This window comes from Dreissena polymorpha, chromosome 2, assembly GCF_020536995.1.
Source record: "Dreissena polymorpha isolate Duluth1 chromosome 2, UMN_Dpol_1.0, whole genome shotgun sequence".
Taxonomy (NCBI): domain Eukaryota; kingdom Metazoa; phylum Mollusca; class Bivalvia; order Myida; family Dreissenidae; genus Dreissena; species Dreissena polymorpha.
This window is the reverse complement of record NC_068356.1, coordinates 58,468,168-58,488,388: the sequence shown is the minus strand read 5'-3', so window position 1 is coordinate 58,488,388 and position 20,221 is coordinate 58,468,168. Positions and strand designations below refer to the sequence as shown.

The following is a 20,221-nucleotide window of genomic DNA, read 5'->3' as shown; positions in this document are numbered from 1 at the left end:
GATGACCGAGATTCAATTAAACTATATGGGAAGCTTCACTACCAAGAGGAGATGTGCATATTGTCAGCCGGTTCTGGTCGGATGATTTTTCACAGAGTTATGGCCCTTTAAAATTTTCCATTAACTGTACATATAGTGCAGTTCTTGTCTGGGCTATTTTTCAGCAACTAATGACCGGAATTCAATGAAACTTTATGGGAAGCGCCACTACCAAGAGGAGATGTGAATATTATCAGCCGGTTCTGGTTGGATGATTTTTCACAGAGTTATGGCCCTTTGAAATTTTCCATTGTAAATATAGTGCAATTCTTGTCCGAGCTATTTCTCAGCAACTTATTACGGGAATTCAATGAAACTTTATGGGAAGCTTCACTACCAACAGGAGATGTGCATATTATTAGCCTGTTATGGTCGGATGATTTTTCACAGAGTTATGGCCCTTTGAAATTTTCCATTGTACATATATAGTGCAATTCTTGTCTGAGCTATTTCTCAGCAACTTATCACGGGAATTCAATGAAACTTTATAGCAAGCTTCACTACCAACAGGAGATGTGCATATTATCCGCCGGTTATGGTTGGATGATTTTTCAGAGTTATGGCCCTTTGAAATTTTCTTTAAACTGTACAAATAGTGCAATTCTTGTCAGGACTATTTCTCCCCAACTACTTACTGGACTTCAATGAAGCTTTATGGGAAGCTTAACTACCTTGAGGATATGCAAATGTTATTAGTGGGTTCTGGTTAGATGAGTTATGGCCCTTTGAAAGTTTTAAGTTGCTAAACCATCCATCGTATTATTTTGTCCAAAGTTATGCCCCTCAAGACGTTTCCTTTAATCTGAATTTAAAGTGCAATATTGTGACGAAAAAAACCTTTGGGGAGCATCACCTGTCTCTGACGGTTTCTTGTATTTATATAGTAAAAAGGCTTTTAAACAATCATGACTTAAGGTCATGTAACATGCGAGACAACTCTTCTAAATATTGCAGTAGTCACTCCCCTTTGATTATTAATGTTTTCATAATAATAATAGTTGTGTGTATCATTTATCTGTTAATTGTTATTCCAGGTTGGATGTTTTTTTTAGCTCACCTGATTGCTCAGGTGAGCTTTTGTGACCGGTCTTTGTCCGTCGTCTGTCCGTCTGAGGTCCGTCTGTCATCCATCCACATTTGTTCGTAAACACTCTAGAGGCCACATTTATTATCCGATCTTCATGAAACTTGGTCAGAAGATTTGTCCCAATGATATCTCGATCGAGTTCGAAACTGGGTCATGCTGGGTCAAAAACTAGGTCACTAGGTCAAAAAAAAGAGAAAAAGCTTGTAAACACTGTAGAAGTCACATGTAATGCCCAATCTTCATGTAACTTTGTCTAAATATCTGTCTTAACGATATGTTGGTTGAGTTCAAAAGTGGTTGCGGTCCGTTGAAAAACATGGCTACCAGTGGGTGGGGCAGTTTTCCTTATTTGGCTATAGAGAAACCTTGTAAACACTCTGGAAGTCACAATTTTGGCCCAATCATCATGAAAGTTAATAAAAACATTGGTTTTATTGATATGTCGGACGAGTTTGAAAATGGTCGAGATCGGTGAAAAAACATGGCCGCCAGTGGGCGGGGCATTTTTCTCTCTCTCTCTCTCTCTCTCTATATATATATATATATAGTGAAAACATATGAACACTCTAGAAGTCACATTTTTTGCCCAATTTTCATGAAATTTGGTCAGAACATTTGTTTCCTTGAAATGAGAGTTGAGTTGGAAAATGGTTCCGGTCAGTTGAATAACATGGCTGCCGGGGGGGGGCAGTTTTCTTATATTTATATAGTAAAAAAAGCTTGTGAACACTCTAGAAGTCACATTTTTTGCCCAATCATCATGAAACTTGGTGAAAAGATTGGTTTTATATATATCTCAGACGAGTTTGCAAATGGTCCCGATGGGTCAATAAACATGGCTGCCAGGGTGGTGGGGCAGTTTTCCTTATGTGACTACATATGTATGTAGAGAAACCTTGTGATCGAACACTATAGAAGTCACATATTTTGCCCAATCATCGTGAAACTTAGTCAATACATTGGTTTTATTGATTTCTTGGACAAGTTGGAAAATGGCTCAGATTGGTGTAACACTTTAGCTCACCTGATTGCTCAGGTGAGTTTTTAGGATTGGTCTTTGTCCGCTGTCCGTCCGTCCACATTTGGTTTGTAAACACTCTAGCATTCACATTTCTCACGCATTCTTTATCAAAGTTGCTGAAAGATCTCAGTCAAGTTTGATGATGAGCAAAATTAATAAAATTAATGCCATAATTATTGCCCTTAGATTGTCCAAATTTTCATTATATTATACAAAATCCTTGTAAGCGAAGTTTGATGTTTGGTAAGGGGGGTCAACTTAAAATATAGGTCACCATTTCAAATCTTATAAAAACAAAAACACTCTCTACGCCAGAGTTTTGGTTCAATAATGATGAAACTTGTCCACGATGTTTGTCTGGTCTATATCTAGGTCAAGTTTGACATTAGGTAAAGATTGAATGAACCGACTCCTCTCAGGTGAGCGAACTAGGGCCATCTTGGCCCTCTTGTAAACTATTTACCTACCGATCTTACAATTTTTATGTTCCCCAGTTTATACTGGGGGACATATTGTTTTTTACCATGTCTGTTGGTTTGTTGGTTTGTTTTTTTGTTAGCATTAAACTTTAACATTGGCCATAACTTTTGCAATATTGAAGATAACAACGTGATTTTTGGCATGCATGTGTATCTCATGGAGCTGCACATTTTAGAGGTGAAAGGTCAAGGTCATCCTTCAAAGTCAAAGGTCAATTTTTGCAATATTGAAGATAGCGACTTGATATTTGGCATGCATGTGTATCTCATGGAGCTGCACATTTGGGTGGTGAAAGGTCATCCTTCAAGGTCAAAGGTCAAATATATGGGTGGGTGGGTGACATTGTGTTTCACAACCACATCTTGTTTACTACAGGTTATTATTTACCAAAACCATATCATGTTTTTAAAGACAATTGTGTGTTCTGTAAATGCAGACCCCTGAGATTCAGGAGCTGGAGAACAAAACGTCAGGTTGGAAGTCTGCAGAAGAAGAGGAGAAAACTAAGGAGGTGGCTAAGAAAAGTGAGTTAAAACTAAGGAAGAGGGTTATAAAAGTATATAGATGCTAAGAAATGTAAGGTGAAACGTTAGGTGAAACTGAGTATGTGATAAAAAAAGTATGTAGCATCTAAGGTAGTACAAGAGAAAAGTAAGAAAACTTTTTGAAGGGACAAACAAAATTTAGTAGAAACAAAGAAACAGGGTATGAAAAGTAAGTACAAACTAAGTAAGTGGCTGAAAATTGTAAGAAAAGTATGTAGGAACAAAGAGATGAAATATTTGGTTTGTAATATTGCATATTGGGGTTAAGTGATTTATATACAAGTATATATAAATACATGTATATAAAATTTATGAATTTAATTTTGTCACTCCTTATTTCAGAGACAGTGTTCAAGAAGGATCCTGAAGTGATCGACCTGAAGGTGAAAGCAGGCCTCAAGATGTTCTCTGTCACAGTGTGTAGTCAGGCCAAACTGATATCAGATGTCAAAATCAGAGGTGAGTTGGTATTTAATCCATTCTGCATTTTTGTTTCTGAATGGGTACATAGATATTGTCCAAATGCCATACTGCAAATCATGATACATCGGAATGATTAAAAAAATAGGTCAGTCCTGTCCTTTATCCCGGTTTGTTTGTCTACATAAAGATGCAAAAACACGTTTTTCATTTCCACTGTCCCACCATACTGTTTTTATTGTCCCCTATCGGTGAAACCGGAGGGTACTTATGGTTTGCGCTCTGTGTGTCAGTCTGTCAGTCACACTTTTCTGGATCCTGTGATAACTTTAAAAGTTCTTGATATTTTTTTCATGAAACATGAAATATGGACAGATGGCAATATGGAGATTATGCACATCAATTTATTTCCTTCCTACGTCAAAAATTGTGGTTGCTATGGCAACAAAAAAAAAAATACTGACAATGGCGGAGTTTCACCAGTAGGGGACAATATTGCTTGGCAATCTCCTGTTGAAATATGTAAACACAAAACTACAAATTCATGTATCATTATGACTTTTCACACCCTTTTCATGCACATTTTCACAATACTATCATGTCAACTAGACAGTTTGATTTTAACAATGAATGTTCCTACAGGCATCGAAGCAGACGTGACATTACAAGAGAGGCAGACACTTGTTACAGCAGTCTTGAAGGGAATTTCTGTTCGTGATCCTAGTCCCCTAACTCTGTACCCAAATGTAGGTGCATCTTGTTTGTTATAACAGTTAAAAACTAATTTGAGCCATTCTCTGAGAAAAAGGGGTTTAATGCATGTGCGTAAAGTGCCATCCCAGATTAGCCTGTGCAGTCCACACAGGCTAATCAGGGACGACACTTTCTGCTTTTATGATATTTTCTGTTAAAAGAAAATATTTTCTTAGGCGGAAAGTGTTGTCCTTGATTAGCCTGTGAAGACTGCACAGGCTAAACTGGGACAACACTGTATGCACATGCATTAAGCCCCCTATTCACAGAGCGTGGCTCATTTTAATTGCTTTATATGAGGTTGTCAAGACAGACTGTTGTTGCTTTTTGAAGCGCATTTGTTAACAAGACCAGGGAGAGAGGTTTCGACCCTTAACATTGACCTCTTGTTTTACATTGAGACTTTCCTTATTATGTGTCATTGAAAGATCCTGTAGAAGGAGAGGCCAGGTGTTTCACTTGAATTATGCTCTCTTATTTAATTGTAAACCTTTCTCATGTTTGATCTTGAACATTTTCCTCTATTTTGACATTGAAACTTACCATTTTGTTTAACTTTGAAAGATCATTGAGATTGATGTGTCAGATTTGTTTGACCTTGAATCATGTCATTTTGTTTGATCTTGACAGATTCTGGAGATTGAGGGGTCGGAGGTGTTGACCTTGAACCTTGCCCTCTACAACAACAACACAGAGGGAGTGAGGTACGAGGACATGAACAATGTGGACATGATGGTGAAGGTCACCATAGGGAAGCTTAAGGTCACCTTCCTTAACAAGTTTGTCATGGACCTTATGGTAAGTGATTATTTTTATGCCCCCGGATCGAAAGATCGGGGGTATATTGTTTTTGGCCTGTCTGTCTGTCATTGTGTCAGTCAGTCAGTCAGTCATTGTATGTGTGTGTCACAAAACTTTAACCTTGGTTAAAGTTTTATAACTTTTGCAATATTGAAGATAGCAACTTCATATTTGGCATGCATGTGTATCTCATGGAGCTGCACATTTTGAGTGGCGAAAAGTCAAGGTCATGGTCATCCTTCAAGGTCAAATGTCAAATATCATTGTATTTTTCGTTCCTAAAACTTTAACCTTCGTTAAAGTTTGGTCATAACTTTTTGAATATTTAATATAGCAACTTGTGCATGTGTATCTCATGGAGCTGCACGTTTTGAGCGGCTAAAGGTCAAGGTCATCCTTCAAGGTCAAAGGTCAAATTTATGGCTTCAAAGCGGCGCAATAGGTCAAATTTATGGTTTCAAAGCGGCGCAATAAGGGACATTGTGTTTCTGACAAACACATCTCTTGTTCTTAATATGTTTGTCATGGATTAACTCGCAAGTGATTGTTCTTCTCATTAGAATGCTGAATGTTGTTGATATTTGCGTCTTATGTTATGAATTGACAAATAAGACAATATAACAATAGGAGATTGGTGATAATTTTCCTCTACAAGTTTGCATGGATTTATTTGCAAATCATAAAATTATGTCTTGAAAGATAAACTGTTCTTCATAATAATGAGAATTTGCAAACCAGTGAAATATTACACATAGAATTTATGAGTTGAGTATTTATTCATCTACCAACATATGGAATATTACTGAACATCTTCATTACCCTATTGCCACTGTGGCTTTTACATGTGTTACTTGTTTTTTCCTTGTGATATGTATTAGCCAGGCCGGATACTTTTTTGGCTCATTATACCCCAGGTTCATAAGTTTGAAAGGGTTTTCTCCCCCTTATATCTCATTGAAGTATATCAGTTGTCCTTGCTATTTTATGTACTATGTTGTTAGATGCTTGTTTCTGCTAATCTTGCTGATCTTGTCTGGGAAAAGTGTGGGTCTGTAAACTTGAGTTCTATGATATGATGTATATGCTGTTACAGACTGCAAAAATGGACTGCTGTTATTGTAATTACTCTAAACTTAGATACGAAAAATATTCACAAAATTGTCCGAAAATAGCGTCAATTTTATCAACGACTACCGGTAATAGCAAGAGCTTGTAAAATACCATGCCGTATAGTATAAATTACAGTTATGTATGTTTGCACTGCATTTTAAGTAATTTTAGATGCTTAATTTATTTGACAGAAAGTTACTACAGTGTTGTATTTTTACCAACAAGTTCAAAGATGAGCATGTGATGTACCGATACTTGCTACTATGAACCTGTAATAAACGCAATAAAAAAAAGCAAACTATGAGTTCTTTGTTTGTTCATTTCAGATAGTTGTTGTCTAACACCTTCCATTGCTCGTAAAACTTGCAATAGGATGCATCACACTTTGAAGTGTTTAGTATTTGTCACAGTTATTTTAATGAGAAGTGGTAGTACCATTGCGGTAGAAAATTGAACTGTTAATTGGCACAACCCCTGGTAATTGACAAAACGCTTATGCTATCGGGCGAAACCATTGTTTTATACAGGTTTACAAGGTTATTTACCCAATAACGAAAATGTAATGGTCCGTTGCCCTCAGGCATGCATCTCCCATGTTTTATTATGTTAGTCTGGTTGTAAAACCCCATGATCGAAGTGTCATTAGATATCGAAAACAGGACCGAAATGTGTTAAAATAGCGCTGTAAAATATACTGTCCGAAAACTTAGAGACATTAATTATGGATGAAAACTCGTATGTCCGAAAATTAAGTCGCAAAAAATAATTATTTTTGCTAAAAAAGGGGTGTCCGAAAACATAGAGTAATTACAGTAATTATCTTAAACACTGAACAAATTGTCTCAAAATCTGTGTTTTCTTTCAGGCTTTCCTGGACAATTTCCAACAGGCCCAAGCCAAGTTGAAGGAGGCCAGTGCAGCTATGGCTGAGATTACTCAGGATGCTGTGCAGAACTTCCAGGTATGCTATGGGGCTAATTGGATGAAACACACAGTATATAACCTTACTACGGTTCCAGTGAGGGGGTAAATTATTGGTGGTTGGTAGCCAAGCAGTTGTTTTTGGGAAACTCTGGGATTTAAGGTAGAACTACCTTAAGTCCACTTTTTTGTTAGGTTTCTAAACAAAGTCCAGCTTAGGCATGGCTGAAATTACCCAGAATGCTATGTAGGTACTTCCAGATGTGACACATGCTTGCTATGCTGACATTTACTGAAACAATCTTTGAACTATATCTTTTAGGATATCTCAACACAGACCAGCGCAGTTACCCAGGACCATTTTGTAAATGAATGTCAAATTATATGCTTGCCCCATTAATTAATGGGAATCTAACAATGTACCCACTTTGGCAACATGGCCAATAAAATATTTCATGATTAGAGTGGTCACTTCTATCCAGGCTATCCTCCTAGTCAAGATGAATTCTAGCACCATCTTTGTTTCTCAGAATACACCCTCATATACAATCACATGAATAGCACATAGTCTGTTCAAACAGCATCATGTAATTACCAACCCAAAACATAACTGTTGTTCAATAAAATGTCTACATTCATATTTGATAACAAACTTGATCAATCATAACAGTGCTGTTAAATTATTAAAGTGCTGATAAATGATAGCAACATGTGTAAATGATTACCACACTTAAAATCAATAGCACCAATTATAAATTATAAAAACTTTTGTATATTACAACAATGCTGATTGATTAAAACATCCCATATAAGTGATACCAGTTGTTACAAATGAATAGTTCTGAATTATAATCTTTTTATTATAAGACTCTTTCTTCTTAAAGAGATGAATGCTCCATTCAATCAACGCTTCAAATTGAACATGATTTTACTTCCAAGTGAAGCAGCTCTACACTAATTCACATAACAATTAGCATTGATTAATGAAGCTTGTTGTGTTGATTGATTGTCTTCAGGAGACTGCTTCCAGACTGTCTCTCCTGGTCGAGATGCATGCACCAATCATCTTCATGCCCCAGACTTCAAGGTCGTACAACGTACTGCTGGTGGATCTGGGTCACCTTCAGGTTAAAAATAGCTTTGAGAAGCTGAGCTCAAGGTCTTCGTCAGGGATACCAGCTGTCCTTGACAAGATGAGTGTGACCTTGACCTCTGTGAAATTGTCAAGGTCAGTTGTATTTAGTGCTTAAATGCTGTTTCTTTTTGTTTTAGTCATTTGTGACTGCAGTAATAAGAAGTCGACTTAAACATAAACACTTAGTTGACTTAGAATTAATAATTTTGTGATTTATACATTTGTTTAGAGCCATAGTGGATGCCAGTCAGTTTGTGAAGTCAGAGGTAGAGATACTACAACCTGTGACAATATCAGTGAATGTTTGCCGCAACCTGTCTGCAGCCTGGTACCATGACTGCCCTGATGTGAACATCGAAGGGAGCCTCAACATCATGCAGGTATAGTGAACATATCTTCATATGAGGTAAGTTCTCGGAAACTGAGTAAAATGCATGTGCCTAAAGTGTCATCCCAGATTAGCCTTTGCAGTCAGCACATGCTAATCAGGGACGAAACTTTCCCCTTAAATGGGATTTTTGTTAAGAAGAGAATTTGTTTAAGTTAAAAATTCAGTACCTGGGGCATTGTCTTCCCTTATTAACCTGTGCGTATTGCCAAGTCTTTCTGGAATGAATCTTAAAGCACGACTGGCATTGGGCCCAGTTGTCCCAGAATGCATCTTATGTGATAACTTGTTTTTATCGCACCATCAGGCTACTTCATGTTGCCATAATCCCCTCATGTATTTATTACAGGCAGGGTAATATGTAAATGTCATGTAGGTAACATTCATCAAATATTAGCAGCAATTAGGATGGGCATGATCTGAAATGATTCCTGCCTTCTGCTGAATGATATTCACAATGTTGCAATATGTTTGCATTATGTGGTAAGATAACTCCCCTGATGTTATTGAGTTGAGCCTGATTACAATACAGGTAAAATTAATAAGCAGGGTGGATTTACCGAGCAACATGTTATGGTCTTAGTCCAAGGTTTTTGACATAAGATGATGGATGAAGGATAGTATGGTACCTTTGGTTACTTGTTCTGCTTTATTTGGTCTGCTCAATTGAGAGATTAAGTTGCCATGACAATGTAGACTAATTTCACCATTTAGACAAATTCAAACTTATATAATTTGGTGTCTATCGGTAATGAATACAAGAACAAGAAATTTTAACTTGTTGTACGAATTATAACTCATTACTGACAAAATACACATTTAAGTCGCGGATTACTTTTCCATTAGATGTGCTTATGCAATGAGTGAACACATTGCATTTAAGGTCTACTTTTATAATGTGCGCGTGTGTCACATTTTCAGATGTGTATGAGTCAAGGAGATTTCAAAGCCATGATGCTGACACTGGATGAGAACCTAACTGAAGGACAGGATAAGTCCCCTGTCAAGTCTTCTGTAACCGTGGAAACAACGGCTCCTGGATTAGAGGATGTGGTTACCAAGGAAACATCATGTAAGCTGACTGTTCAGTTCGCTTCATGTTGGAAATGTGTTGATATTGTAGATTGTGTGAGCATATAGGATGACCTATTGAATGTGTAAATATATCTGCAGACCAGCGAAATATTTCATCGCCTAAAATATCAGAAAATAAAAGGCAATCTATTTGTTTAGATCAGCTGTCTTAAATATTGCTAGATGTCTTGCAAAATTTGATTGTACAAGTGTGTAAAAGCGAGACAATGAAAAAATGGAAATATGCCTCATTATGGAAAAAAGCTATGCCAAAAAAAAACAACGGCAGGTTTAGAATATCTTATTGTGTCTCACTGTATGTAAGATATATGATATAACAGCACCAATGCATGGTTCACAAGTCATCCCAGCAAGGCATAATGTCTTGTGCAATTTGATTTTAATTATATTATGTCAAATGACAATATCACTGTGTTACCTAACAGCCCCTGTGCAAGGTTCCCCAGACACCCCTGTTCCCACCTCTCCCAAGGAGGCCTGGTGCAAGCTGAGGTTCAACTTCATAGTGAACAGTCTCACTGCCACACTGTACTCCGGGGAAAGCCAACTGGTATGCGTCCCAGTAATTGTTAGTATGATCGGAAGATAAAGAACAAGAATATGGGCTGCCAAAATTGTCCGCAGAGTTTTTGCCCATTGTGTGTTTTTTTCTGCTATATACTATATTGTTGCCTGAAGCTGTTGTTCTCCTCTTTAACTAATGGATAGATCTTAAAACTTTTATAGTAGAATATTATTTATGTTTAGATTATTGTAAAGAAAGGAATTTTTGCAGTGATTATTTTTTTAGCAGAATGTTGGCCGTTTGTCTGTGTTTTCACTGTATAATGTGTAGGCTCAAAGTTTTGTGTTTTCAATTACATTTTATATACTGGATGGATCTCTCAAACTTGAACAGTTGAATGATCATAATGTGAAGATGATAGTAAGAATTTGCGGAGATACGTTTTTGCAGAATTATGGTTCTTTTTCTGTTTTCCACTTAATACTATAAAAAAATGTTGTGTTTTTAGCTCATCTTTAAATACTGGCTGATATCGCTTAAACTTTCAGAGTGTAATGACAACCAGTTTTGGATGAATTAAGGCCTTATGTCTTTTTGTTTATTGTAGAATACTTAGTGTATTTTTCTTGGTCCAGACATGTATTTTTACGGCATCAGTGTCTGTGATTCCTAGTTTAGTACAACACGTTAAAACCTTTTCATATCTAGTAAGAAAAGTTACAAAATAATAATTGTTAGCTTTGTGGCATTTTTCTACATGGAAACAAAAAACACTTAGTTTCCATGTGTCCTGCATGGCTTAGCGAATGAAATAAGAGTATCTTTTATTCGTTGAGATGAAAAGCTAAGGCCATTAACTTTTCAATAGTTGTCCATCAATGATGTGCCCATCCATTTCAGACCAGTGGGCTGACCAAGAGGGACTACACCAAGCTGCTCGGCAGCTTTGGCCTTGACCTGATTTCTCTGAAAGGTCAAATGATGTCCAACAACTCCCTAGAGGTCACGGTCAAACTGCGGGACATGACCTTGGATGACAAGAGGATACAGAAACAAGGGGGCATAACTAAGTAAGTCAAGGGCATACAGAAACAAGGGGGAAAAACTAAGTAGGTCAAGGTCATGCATAACTGATTTGTTTATGATCAGTGACTTTCTAAAAGGGCTTATTAGACACATTTAACCACTTCTGTAAGTTGTTGTTTAATTTGAATGGGTCAGTCATAGACTTTTCAAGTAAATTATTATTTTTTTTTTGGTGCGACATTAAATCTGCTATTTTGTTTATTATCATGCACATTTTTTAAATAAAATAATTTTGCATCTCTATATATCTGTCGCTTCTGAATCCATAGTTTACAGTGTATCAGTTGAGTGAGTATTTGTTTATTTTTTTATCTGTACTGACCTAGTCCTGATTTCTTAAAATGTATTAATTCTTCTTGAAGAGTTACCGTCTTCAATGGTCCCATTTCTATTTAAACAATACAGTGTAATACCAAAAAAAATATATGACATGTACTTACCTTTAATACTTGAAATACTTTAAAATATTTGCACATTTTATCGCAATTTTATTAAAAGAAAGCATAACGGAATCCTTTGAAAACAGTTTTAGAGAATATTTGTGAAATCTGTGCACGGTCAATCTATTTCATGATTAACCTCTGATGATCATATTTTTACCCTCAGAATGATGGAGAGAAGCAAGAAGGGAGGAGCCAGGGATATGATTGATGTGTCCTTCAAGCAGTTGGCTGATGACAAAACAAGTATGTCAAGTGACGGTGTGCTGGAATGAGATATATACCTACTGTGTGTTTTGTATCATCTGATATCGTACCAGAAATGCAATACTTTCCAACAGTCTTGAAATTAGATCAATAATCTTTTTGACTGATGACTCAAAGACGATGCATACATTCTTCATGTTCCAGATTATTTGGTATTTCCTAGAAATGCAATTATTGTCTCACAGAATTAGACACTTGAAGTAAGATACATTGGTAAACTAGTTTTGGCAGAATTATGTTCCTTCCTCTGTTTTTCGACTGTAGAACATATTGTCCCAAAATTCTGTTTTCAACTCCATTTAAACTGCATGGCATATTTTGCTCAAACTTTCACAACTTTATAATCTGAAATGTGTAGATGGAATGGAATTTTGGCTGCTACCAGTTTTCCTTACTTCTTGCCCTTGTCTGTTTTTTTCTCTTTAGCGTATACGGTCCCCAACATAGTCTGCACGGAACAAACTGCTTGATGGATTTCTTAAAACTTTGACAGCTTAATTACCTTACTGTGTAGATTATGTTAAAGTAAAGAATTTTTCTACATCCAATTATGGTACAATAATGGCCCTTACTCTTTGTGTCTACTGTAGAATATATAGAGAATACTAGATTAACGTTGAATAGAGAGAAGTTTATGTTGCGAGGCTTAGAACACTGGGAGCGCGAGCCTTGGCAAGCGCTTTCGGTTTTTGAGCCGAGCAACATAAACTTCTCTCTATTCAATGCTAATCCAAGTATTCTGTTTATCCCATTGATTTTTTTTCAACGTGGCTTTTAACATACATAGATCTAATAACCTGACCAATAATTTTAATTCATTCTTAAAAGCACTTAAAATCTATATCTAACAAAGGTAACCATGCATAGTGATACATGTATAGAATGTATTTGTTCTGGTACGCAAAATAGTCTTAAAAAATTTCACACAAAAACTGTAAAACGAGAAAAAATATCAGCATATGCCTCGAATCAGTTTTATGCAGCATGCAAATTGTAACACATTACGACCGGGAAAAGAAGATTTTACTTTAATGTAATTCTTTTTATTTATAAAAAAAAGATCAAAATCCAATTTGGCGGCGATTGCTTCTGGCAAAATGATGTTGATGTCAACATACATGTACTTGTAAATTTACACACAGAGTCGTTCTAAACATTTATTATAAAAAAAACTATACTGGCCTGATTTTTTCATGGACCCTGCAGATTTTGATGGCGTCTAGATCTAGCCTTCACATCCCGTTTGTGACCCAAACACAAGATAACCCGTAATAATTCTATTAAGCTTTGAAACTCTTGTTGCAAACGGGTGATTCTTACTGAATAGACTTTCTTTGATAAAATAACAAAGACAAAGTTTATTCATCAAAGAAAATACCCTTACATTTACTTACATCCAAAAGCAAAACAAATGGAATACTGAACTAAAATACACACCAATCAATATGTTCTACACACGCAACTTCACATCCAAATAGGCACGCACATTCTGAAAATCAATACATCCAAAAGCAAAACAAATGGAATACTGAACTAAAATACACACCAATCAATATGTTCTACACACGCAACTTCACATCCAAATAGGCACGCACATTCTGAAAATCAATAAGATGAATAAGCTAGATCTACATGTAGATCTAAATCCTTCGTCTCACCGGTTCCATCCGAGGTAAGTAGTCCATAGAATATGGACTTTTTCATAATTACATCCAGGATACATTAACACGAAAAAAAACACGTCTTCAATGTTTTATTCCCAGACACTTGCATACTAGTTTCATGTACACCAAAAGATGACATCACATATTGGGAAAATGACGCAATGACAATGTCATTTTATGACGCCATCAATCAGCTTATTCATTATACGGATGGCAAAAAATTATGTCCCTTGACTAGATCGAAAGGTTGAAGGTTGTATAGTTTTAAAGCTAAATTTACTTGACTCTATGTTAGCAATTGCTTATGAAAATCATTTAGTGGTAGAAAAAAGGTAGTCAGTGCACGCGACAGGTTTATTCAACAAGGTTGGATAGAGGCTAGTTTATTCCATGGGGTGTTATACCGTCAATGTCGGTATAAAAATGGGATAAATAGTGGATTTGTCTGTGTCCAAAATGTGTTGTGAGGGCATAAATGTCAGAGACACATTTCTGGTTCTATCTTTTTTATGAAAATGAACAAAAGAAAATTGCTGAAATAAGACAAAGAACATAATGATGTGATGAAAATGAACTAATTGATGTATGTTGTTTCAATAGAGCTTTGAGAGACTATAAGTGTTTTACAACCAGGTGTTATTTTGACAATTCAGGCATAATAATGGTATTTTACCCCCCCCCCCCCCCCCCCCCCCCCCCATTTTCAACTGACGTTCACATGTACATTTTCAACTGATGTTCACACGTACATTTTTTGTTGACGATCACATGTACATTTTCAGTTGACGTTCACATGTACAGCCTGTACCTATGTGTGTGTCTGGACTTCATCATGGCGGTGGCAGACTTCTTTGTGAAGGGTCTGCCCTCTAAGGAGACTGCCTCCACACATCCCACACACCCCACTGACGAGAAGAAAGGTTTGTGTGAAATGATTTCTTTTCATTTAACCCTTTACCACTTAGATATGTATTTGTATGCATTTGTAGTCCCTTAGAAAGTTAAATTTAATTAAAGACCGTTCTTACTGGATTCAAGTTTTGTTGGCTTCATTTCCAACCCTTAGTTACTGATGAGCAGCAAACAGCATAAAACCTGAACAGACTGCGAGTTACTCACAGGCTTTTGGTTTTATGCTTGTTGCAAAAGCCATTTTTACTTTGTTTCTTATGGGGGGAAAGGGTTAAAGGATATGTCCAGATTCAAATTTGTAATACACTGTTTCAAATGGTTTGAAATCAAGGTGAAAATTTTATTGCAACAGTTTTAAATTAACAATAAAAATGTAGGTACTAAAAATGCTTAATTGCTTTTTTGAATATTTTTAATGATTGATAATTTTCAATGTTCAAACTACCGTAATTACTCTTAGTTTTTGGACACTCTTAAGTTTTCCGGACACCCCCTTTTTTGACCAAAATAATTATTTTTCGTGACTCTTAATTTTTGGACATGTGCGTTTTCGTCTATCATTTTTGGACAGTATATTTTACAGCACTATTTTACCAGATATCAGCACTGTATTCCCTTATCTTGTGACACTTTGATTATGGGGTTTTACAAACGGATTAAGGTCATAAAACCTGGGAGACGCTTGCCTGAGGGCAACGAACCATAACATTTGCCCAATTGGGTAAATAACCATGTATACCTGTAGAAAACAATTGCTTCACCTAACAGAATTGCAAATGATATCTTCCTATTAAGTTAGCAGTTTGTTTAATGTTTTTAACCAGGTTTTCCGAAGGAAAAAACTGGTTATTAGATTGGCGAATGCCGGCGGGCTGGCTGGCTGGCTGGCTGGCTGGCTGGCGGGCTGGCTGGCGGGCGGGCGGAACAAGCTTGTCCGGGCCATAACTATGTCGTTCATTGTCAGATTTTAAAATCATTTGGCACATTTGTTCACCATCATTGGACGGTGTGTCGCGCGAAATAATTATGTCGATATCTCCAAGGTCAAGGTCACACTTTGAGTTCAAAGGTCAAAAATGGCCATAAATGAGCTTGTCCTGGCCATAACTATGTCATTCATTGTGAGATTTTAAAATCATTTGGCACATTTGTTCACCATCATGGGACGGTGTGTGGCACGAAAGAATCACGTCAATATCTCCAATGTCAAGGTCGCCACGACTAAAAATAGATTTAAAAAAAAAAAAAATTACAAAGGGGGTTTATTTTGTTTGTTCATTTCAAAAGTTCAGTTTGAGTTTTCTCCCTTTATCAGATTTTTTTTCACAATGAAAACCTGGTTTTGTGACAATTTTGTCCCTTGTTACTTTTTTGTTCTGTATCATTTCAGGGAAGAGTAAATACAACTGTGAAGTTGTTTTTATCTTAAAGTAGAAACACTAAACTGCATTGATTTATTGCTTTTATTTCAATATAAGGATAATTTTCGGACATTTAATTTGTGTATCCAAATTTTTGCACACCTGTAATTTTTGAATATTTTCTGTATCTAAATTTTCAGACGCAAACAATTTTTTTTAATTTTTAAGTGTCCGAAAACTTAGAGTAATTACAGTAAACAACTTTTTAGAAGTTTCCTTGTTGTTGCATTAAATGAATTTAATCATCAGTAATACTGGACTCAAAATTTATCAGAGGATGTCATTTAAGTTTTGACATCCTAGCAACTTCTTATTGCATTCTATTTTGGTATGTATTATTTATGTAAAAAAATCCAGTGGCGATTGTTATGTGAGAGTAATGTGTTACCATGGTTACTTTCAGCTATTAAGGCTAAGCCGGAGGAAGTGCCCGCCCCTGTGGGTGAGATGAACATCTCTGTGGTGATAGACAGGCCTGAGATCATCATGATAGAAGACCAGGCTCGGGAGACCACCAACGCTCTCATGCTGGATGTGAGTCCTCACTGAATTAGTATTTTAGCCGCGCTGTGGGAAAATGGGGTTAAATGCATATGCGTAAAGTGTCGATGTAGGCCCATTGGCTCAGACATGATGTAGGCCCATTGGCTCAGGATTCTGATGTTCCAAAACAGCAATCGGATAAACATCAAAATATTAAATAACAGATTTGTGATGATTTGCTAGGCAATGAAATAACACTCTTAAAGTATCAAATGATGTGATATTATTTATCACTTGTCATTTTTTAATCTTTTTGTATCATTTTAATTATGAGTTCATTAGCACAACAAAAGTAATCTCGTACATATTCACCTTCTCAAAGTTCTTTAGAAAAATACTGAAGTTAACTTCATGGAGGTCAGTAAAATATTTTTATAAAAGTAGATGCTCTATACCGTCACACTAATGGGTCTTTAAAAAACTTCAAAAAAGTTTTTAAATAACAAGAAACTGCTTTTATGCATGTATTAGTGATGAGTTGTTCAATACCTATTTCAGATGGAGTTAAAATTCCAAATGCGTCAATGCCCTGAGACTATGGACATGTCAGCCAGTATCAGAAACCTGGGCATTGTATCCAGTAAATACAACAGCAGGACAGAAGGAGGGGCACAGGTGAGCTTTTATAAATATTTATATGCTTCACTAGTTTAAAGTTTTGCAAAATCAGTTCCCATGGTAACTAGTTAGAATATTTCAGTTTCCCATGTTAATAAGTTTCACGAAGTCAGTTTACCATGGTAACTAGTTAGAATAGTTCGATTTCCTATGTAAACAAGTTTCACAAAGTCAGTTTTCCATGGTAACTACATGTAGTTTGAAAACAATTCAGTGTCCACGGTAATATTTTGACAAGTTTATTTTCCATGGTAACTAGTTTGACAAGTTCAGTTTTTATGCCCCATTTCGAAGAAAAGGGGGCATATAGTGATCGGACTGTCCGTCTGTCCGTCTTTCTGTCACACTTTGCGTTAAGGTTTCGAAAAATGCTCATAACTTCTATGTCCCTTGAGATAAAGCCTTCATATTTGGTATGCATGTGTATATGAACAAGGCCTTTCCATACGCACACAAATTTTGACCCCTGTGACCTTTACCTTGAAGTTAGGGTCCGCGTTTAGGTTTCGAAATCTGCGTTTAGGTTTCGAAAAATGCTCATAACTTCTATGTCCCTTGAGATAAAGCCTTCATATTTTCTATGCATGTGTATATGGACAAGGCCTTTCCATAAGCACAAAAATTTTGACCCCTGTGACCTTGACCTTGAACTTAGGGTCTGCGTTTAGGTTTCAAAATCTGCGTTTAGGTTTCGAAAAATGCTCATAACTTCTATGACTCATAACTATCAATGCTATTGCATTCAAACTTGGTACACTTACTAACTATCATGAGGGGACTGGGCAGGCAAAGTTAGAAAACTCTGGCGTGCATTTTGACAGAATTATGTGCCCTTTTTATACTTAGAAAATTGAAAATTTTGGTTAAGTTTTGCGTTTAGGTCCACTTTTCTCAGAAAGTATCAATGCTATGGCATTCAAACTTGGTACACTTACTAACTATCATGAGGGGACTGGGCAGGCAAAGTTAGATAACTCTGGCGTGCATTTTGACAGAATTATGTGCCCTTTTTATACTTAGAAAATTGAAAATTTGGTTAAGTTTTGTGTTTAGGTCCACTTTATTCCTACAGTATCAAAGCTATTGCTTTCATACTTGCAACACTTATTAACTATCATAAGGGGACTGTGCAGGCAAAGTAATGTAACTCTGACTGGCATTTTGACAGAATAATGTGCCCTTTTTATACTTAGAAAATTGAAAATTTGGTTAAGTTTTGTGTTTTGGTCCACTTTACCCCTAAAGTATCATAGATATTGCTTTCATACTTGGAACACTCGCAAACTATCATAAGGGTACAGTAAAAGGACAAGTTGCATAACTCTGGTTGTCATTTTTACGGGATTATGGCCCTTTTTTGACTTAGTAACTTTGAATATATGGTTAAATTTTGTGTTTCGATCCACTTTACTTCTTAAGTGTCAAGGCTATTGCTTTCAAACTTCAAATACTTTCATGCTGTCATGAGGTTACTGTACCTGGCAAGTTGAATGTTACCTTGACTTTGAATGACCTTGACTCTCAAGGTCAAATTATTAAATTTTGCTAAAATTGCCATAACTTCTTTATTTATGATTAGATTTGATTGATACTTTGACAAAACTACTCTTACCTGACATTCCACAATAAACTCCACCCAAACCATCCCCTGTGCCCTCCCCTCCCCCCCCCTCCCCCCCCCCCTAAATTTTTTTTTTTTTTTTTTTTTTTTAGATCATCTCACAAATTACCACCACACCCTCACACCCCACCCCCCCCCCCAATTTTTTTTTTTTGAAAGGTGTAAAAACACAAATATTTATTTTATTATTTTATGTTTGAAATACCGTCCAAAACCATCGCACCCAAGAATCCACACCTCCCCACCCCCACCCGAATCCCTCCCCCCTTAATTTTTTTTTTTTTTTTTTTTTTAAGATCATCTCACAAATTACCACCACAACCCTCACACTTTACCCCCCCCCCCCCCACCCTCAATTTTTTTTTTGAAACTGTTAAAAAACACAAATATTTATTTTAATGTTTGAAATACTGTCCAACCATCGCACCCAAAAATCCCCCCCCCCCCCCCCCCCCCGATTTTTTTTGTTTTTTTTTTGCGTTTTTGGAATATAATGTAATAAGTTCCACACCCCCACACTATACACCCCTCTTCACTCCGCCCCTCCCTCCTTTGTGATTGAAAATGAGAGTCCCTTCACCTTTAAAAAGAAAATAGATGAGCGGTCTGCACCCGCAAGGCGGTGCACTTGTTAGTTTCTATTGTAAATAGTTATACAAGTTTAGATTCTATGGTAACTGGTACAATACTGGATCCAGTTTATACAACAGGATTGATTTATAGGCTTTGGTGAGTTTAAAAGATTTATTAATATATATGTTTCTATGGTTACTAGTTTTGCATATTGTGTTTCTTTCCAGGAAATAAAATAGGAGTGATACAGGGAAAGGGGGGGGGGGGCGGTTACCCAGTTACAGCAGTAAAATTATATCAGTAAAATTATATGGACCTGTTTTGAAAAAAAAACATCAATTTTTTTTGGTTACTTTTCTAGATTTATATATTAAATAAGAATGTATTAATTGTGTTCAACATCAGTAGGTTAAATAGGAAATAGGGCCATTATTTCCAAATAATCTCATTAATAATATTGGTTTTGAAGCTAAACTAGGTTTTGATTGTTGATGTATGTTACCTTGTGTATTTCAGATCCTGACACCGTGCGACATCTCGTTCTACAGCAAGACGCCCCATGGCCAGGGGGCCCACATGGACGTGTCAACCTCAGACCTCATCCTCAACATCTCCCCGGCAACCATCAGAACAATGTCAGCCATCGCTGCAGGACTGGCCCAGAAGGATGTACGAGCTTGGTTTTATTCTTATAAATATCTGAAATTAGCCAATCCATTTCAAAACCTGTCTCAGTAACATAACTTGTATTTTCTTATTTATTGTTGTTGTTTTTT

General features: G+C 36.4%; 1 protein-coding gene across 1 annotated transcript in view; it reads left to right on the top strand.

The window, feature by feature from the left end:
* LOC127867161 (intermembrane lipid transfer protein VPS13A-like) overlaps window positions 1-20,221 on the top strand; it is a 149,691-nt gene that overhangs the window by 54,085 nt on the left and 75,385 nt on the right. Inside the window, exons 29-43 of the mRNA XM_052408201.1 lie at window positions 3,064-3,151; window positions 3,515-3,631; window positions 4,235-4,338; window positions 4,976-5,143; window positions 7,122-7,217; window positions 8,194-8,405; window positions 8,542-8,692; window positions 9,622-9,772; window positions 10,221-10,345; window positions 11,201-11,370; window positions 11,993-12,072; window positions 14,540-14,677; window positions 16,494-16,624; window positions 17,132-17,248; window positions 19,962-20,114. Of these exons, the coding sequence (XP_052264161.1) occupies window positions 3,064-3,151; window positions 3,515-3,631; window positions 4,235-4,338; window positions 4,976-5,143; window positions 7,122-7,217; window positions 8,194-8,405; window positions 8,542-8,692; window positions 9,622-9,772; window positions 10,221-10,345; window positions 11,201-11,370; window positions 11,993-12,072; window positions 14,540-14,677; window positions 16,494-16,624; window positions 17,132-17,248; window positions 19,962-20,114 (2,001 nt within the window). The remainder of the gene's footprint in view (window positions 1-3,063; window positions 3,152-3,514; window positions 3,632-4,234; window positions 4,339-4,975; window positions 5,144-7,121; window positions 7,218-8,193; window positions 8,406-8,541; window positions 8,693-9,621; window positions 9,773-10,220; window positions 10,346-11,200; window positions 11,371-11,992; window positions 12,073-14,539; window positions 14,678-16,493; window positions 16,625-17,131; window positions 17,249-19,961; window positions 20,115-20,221) is intronic.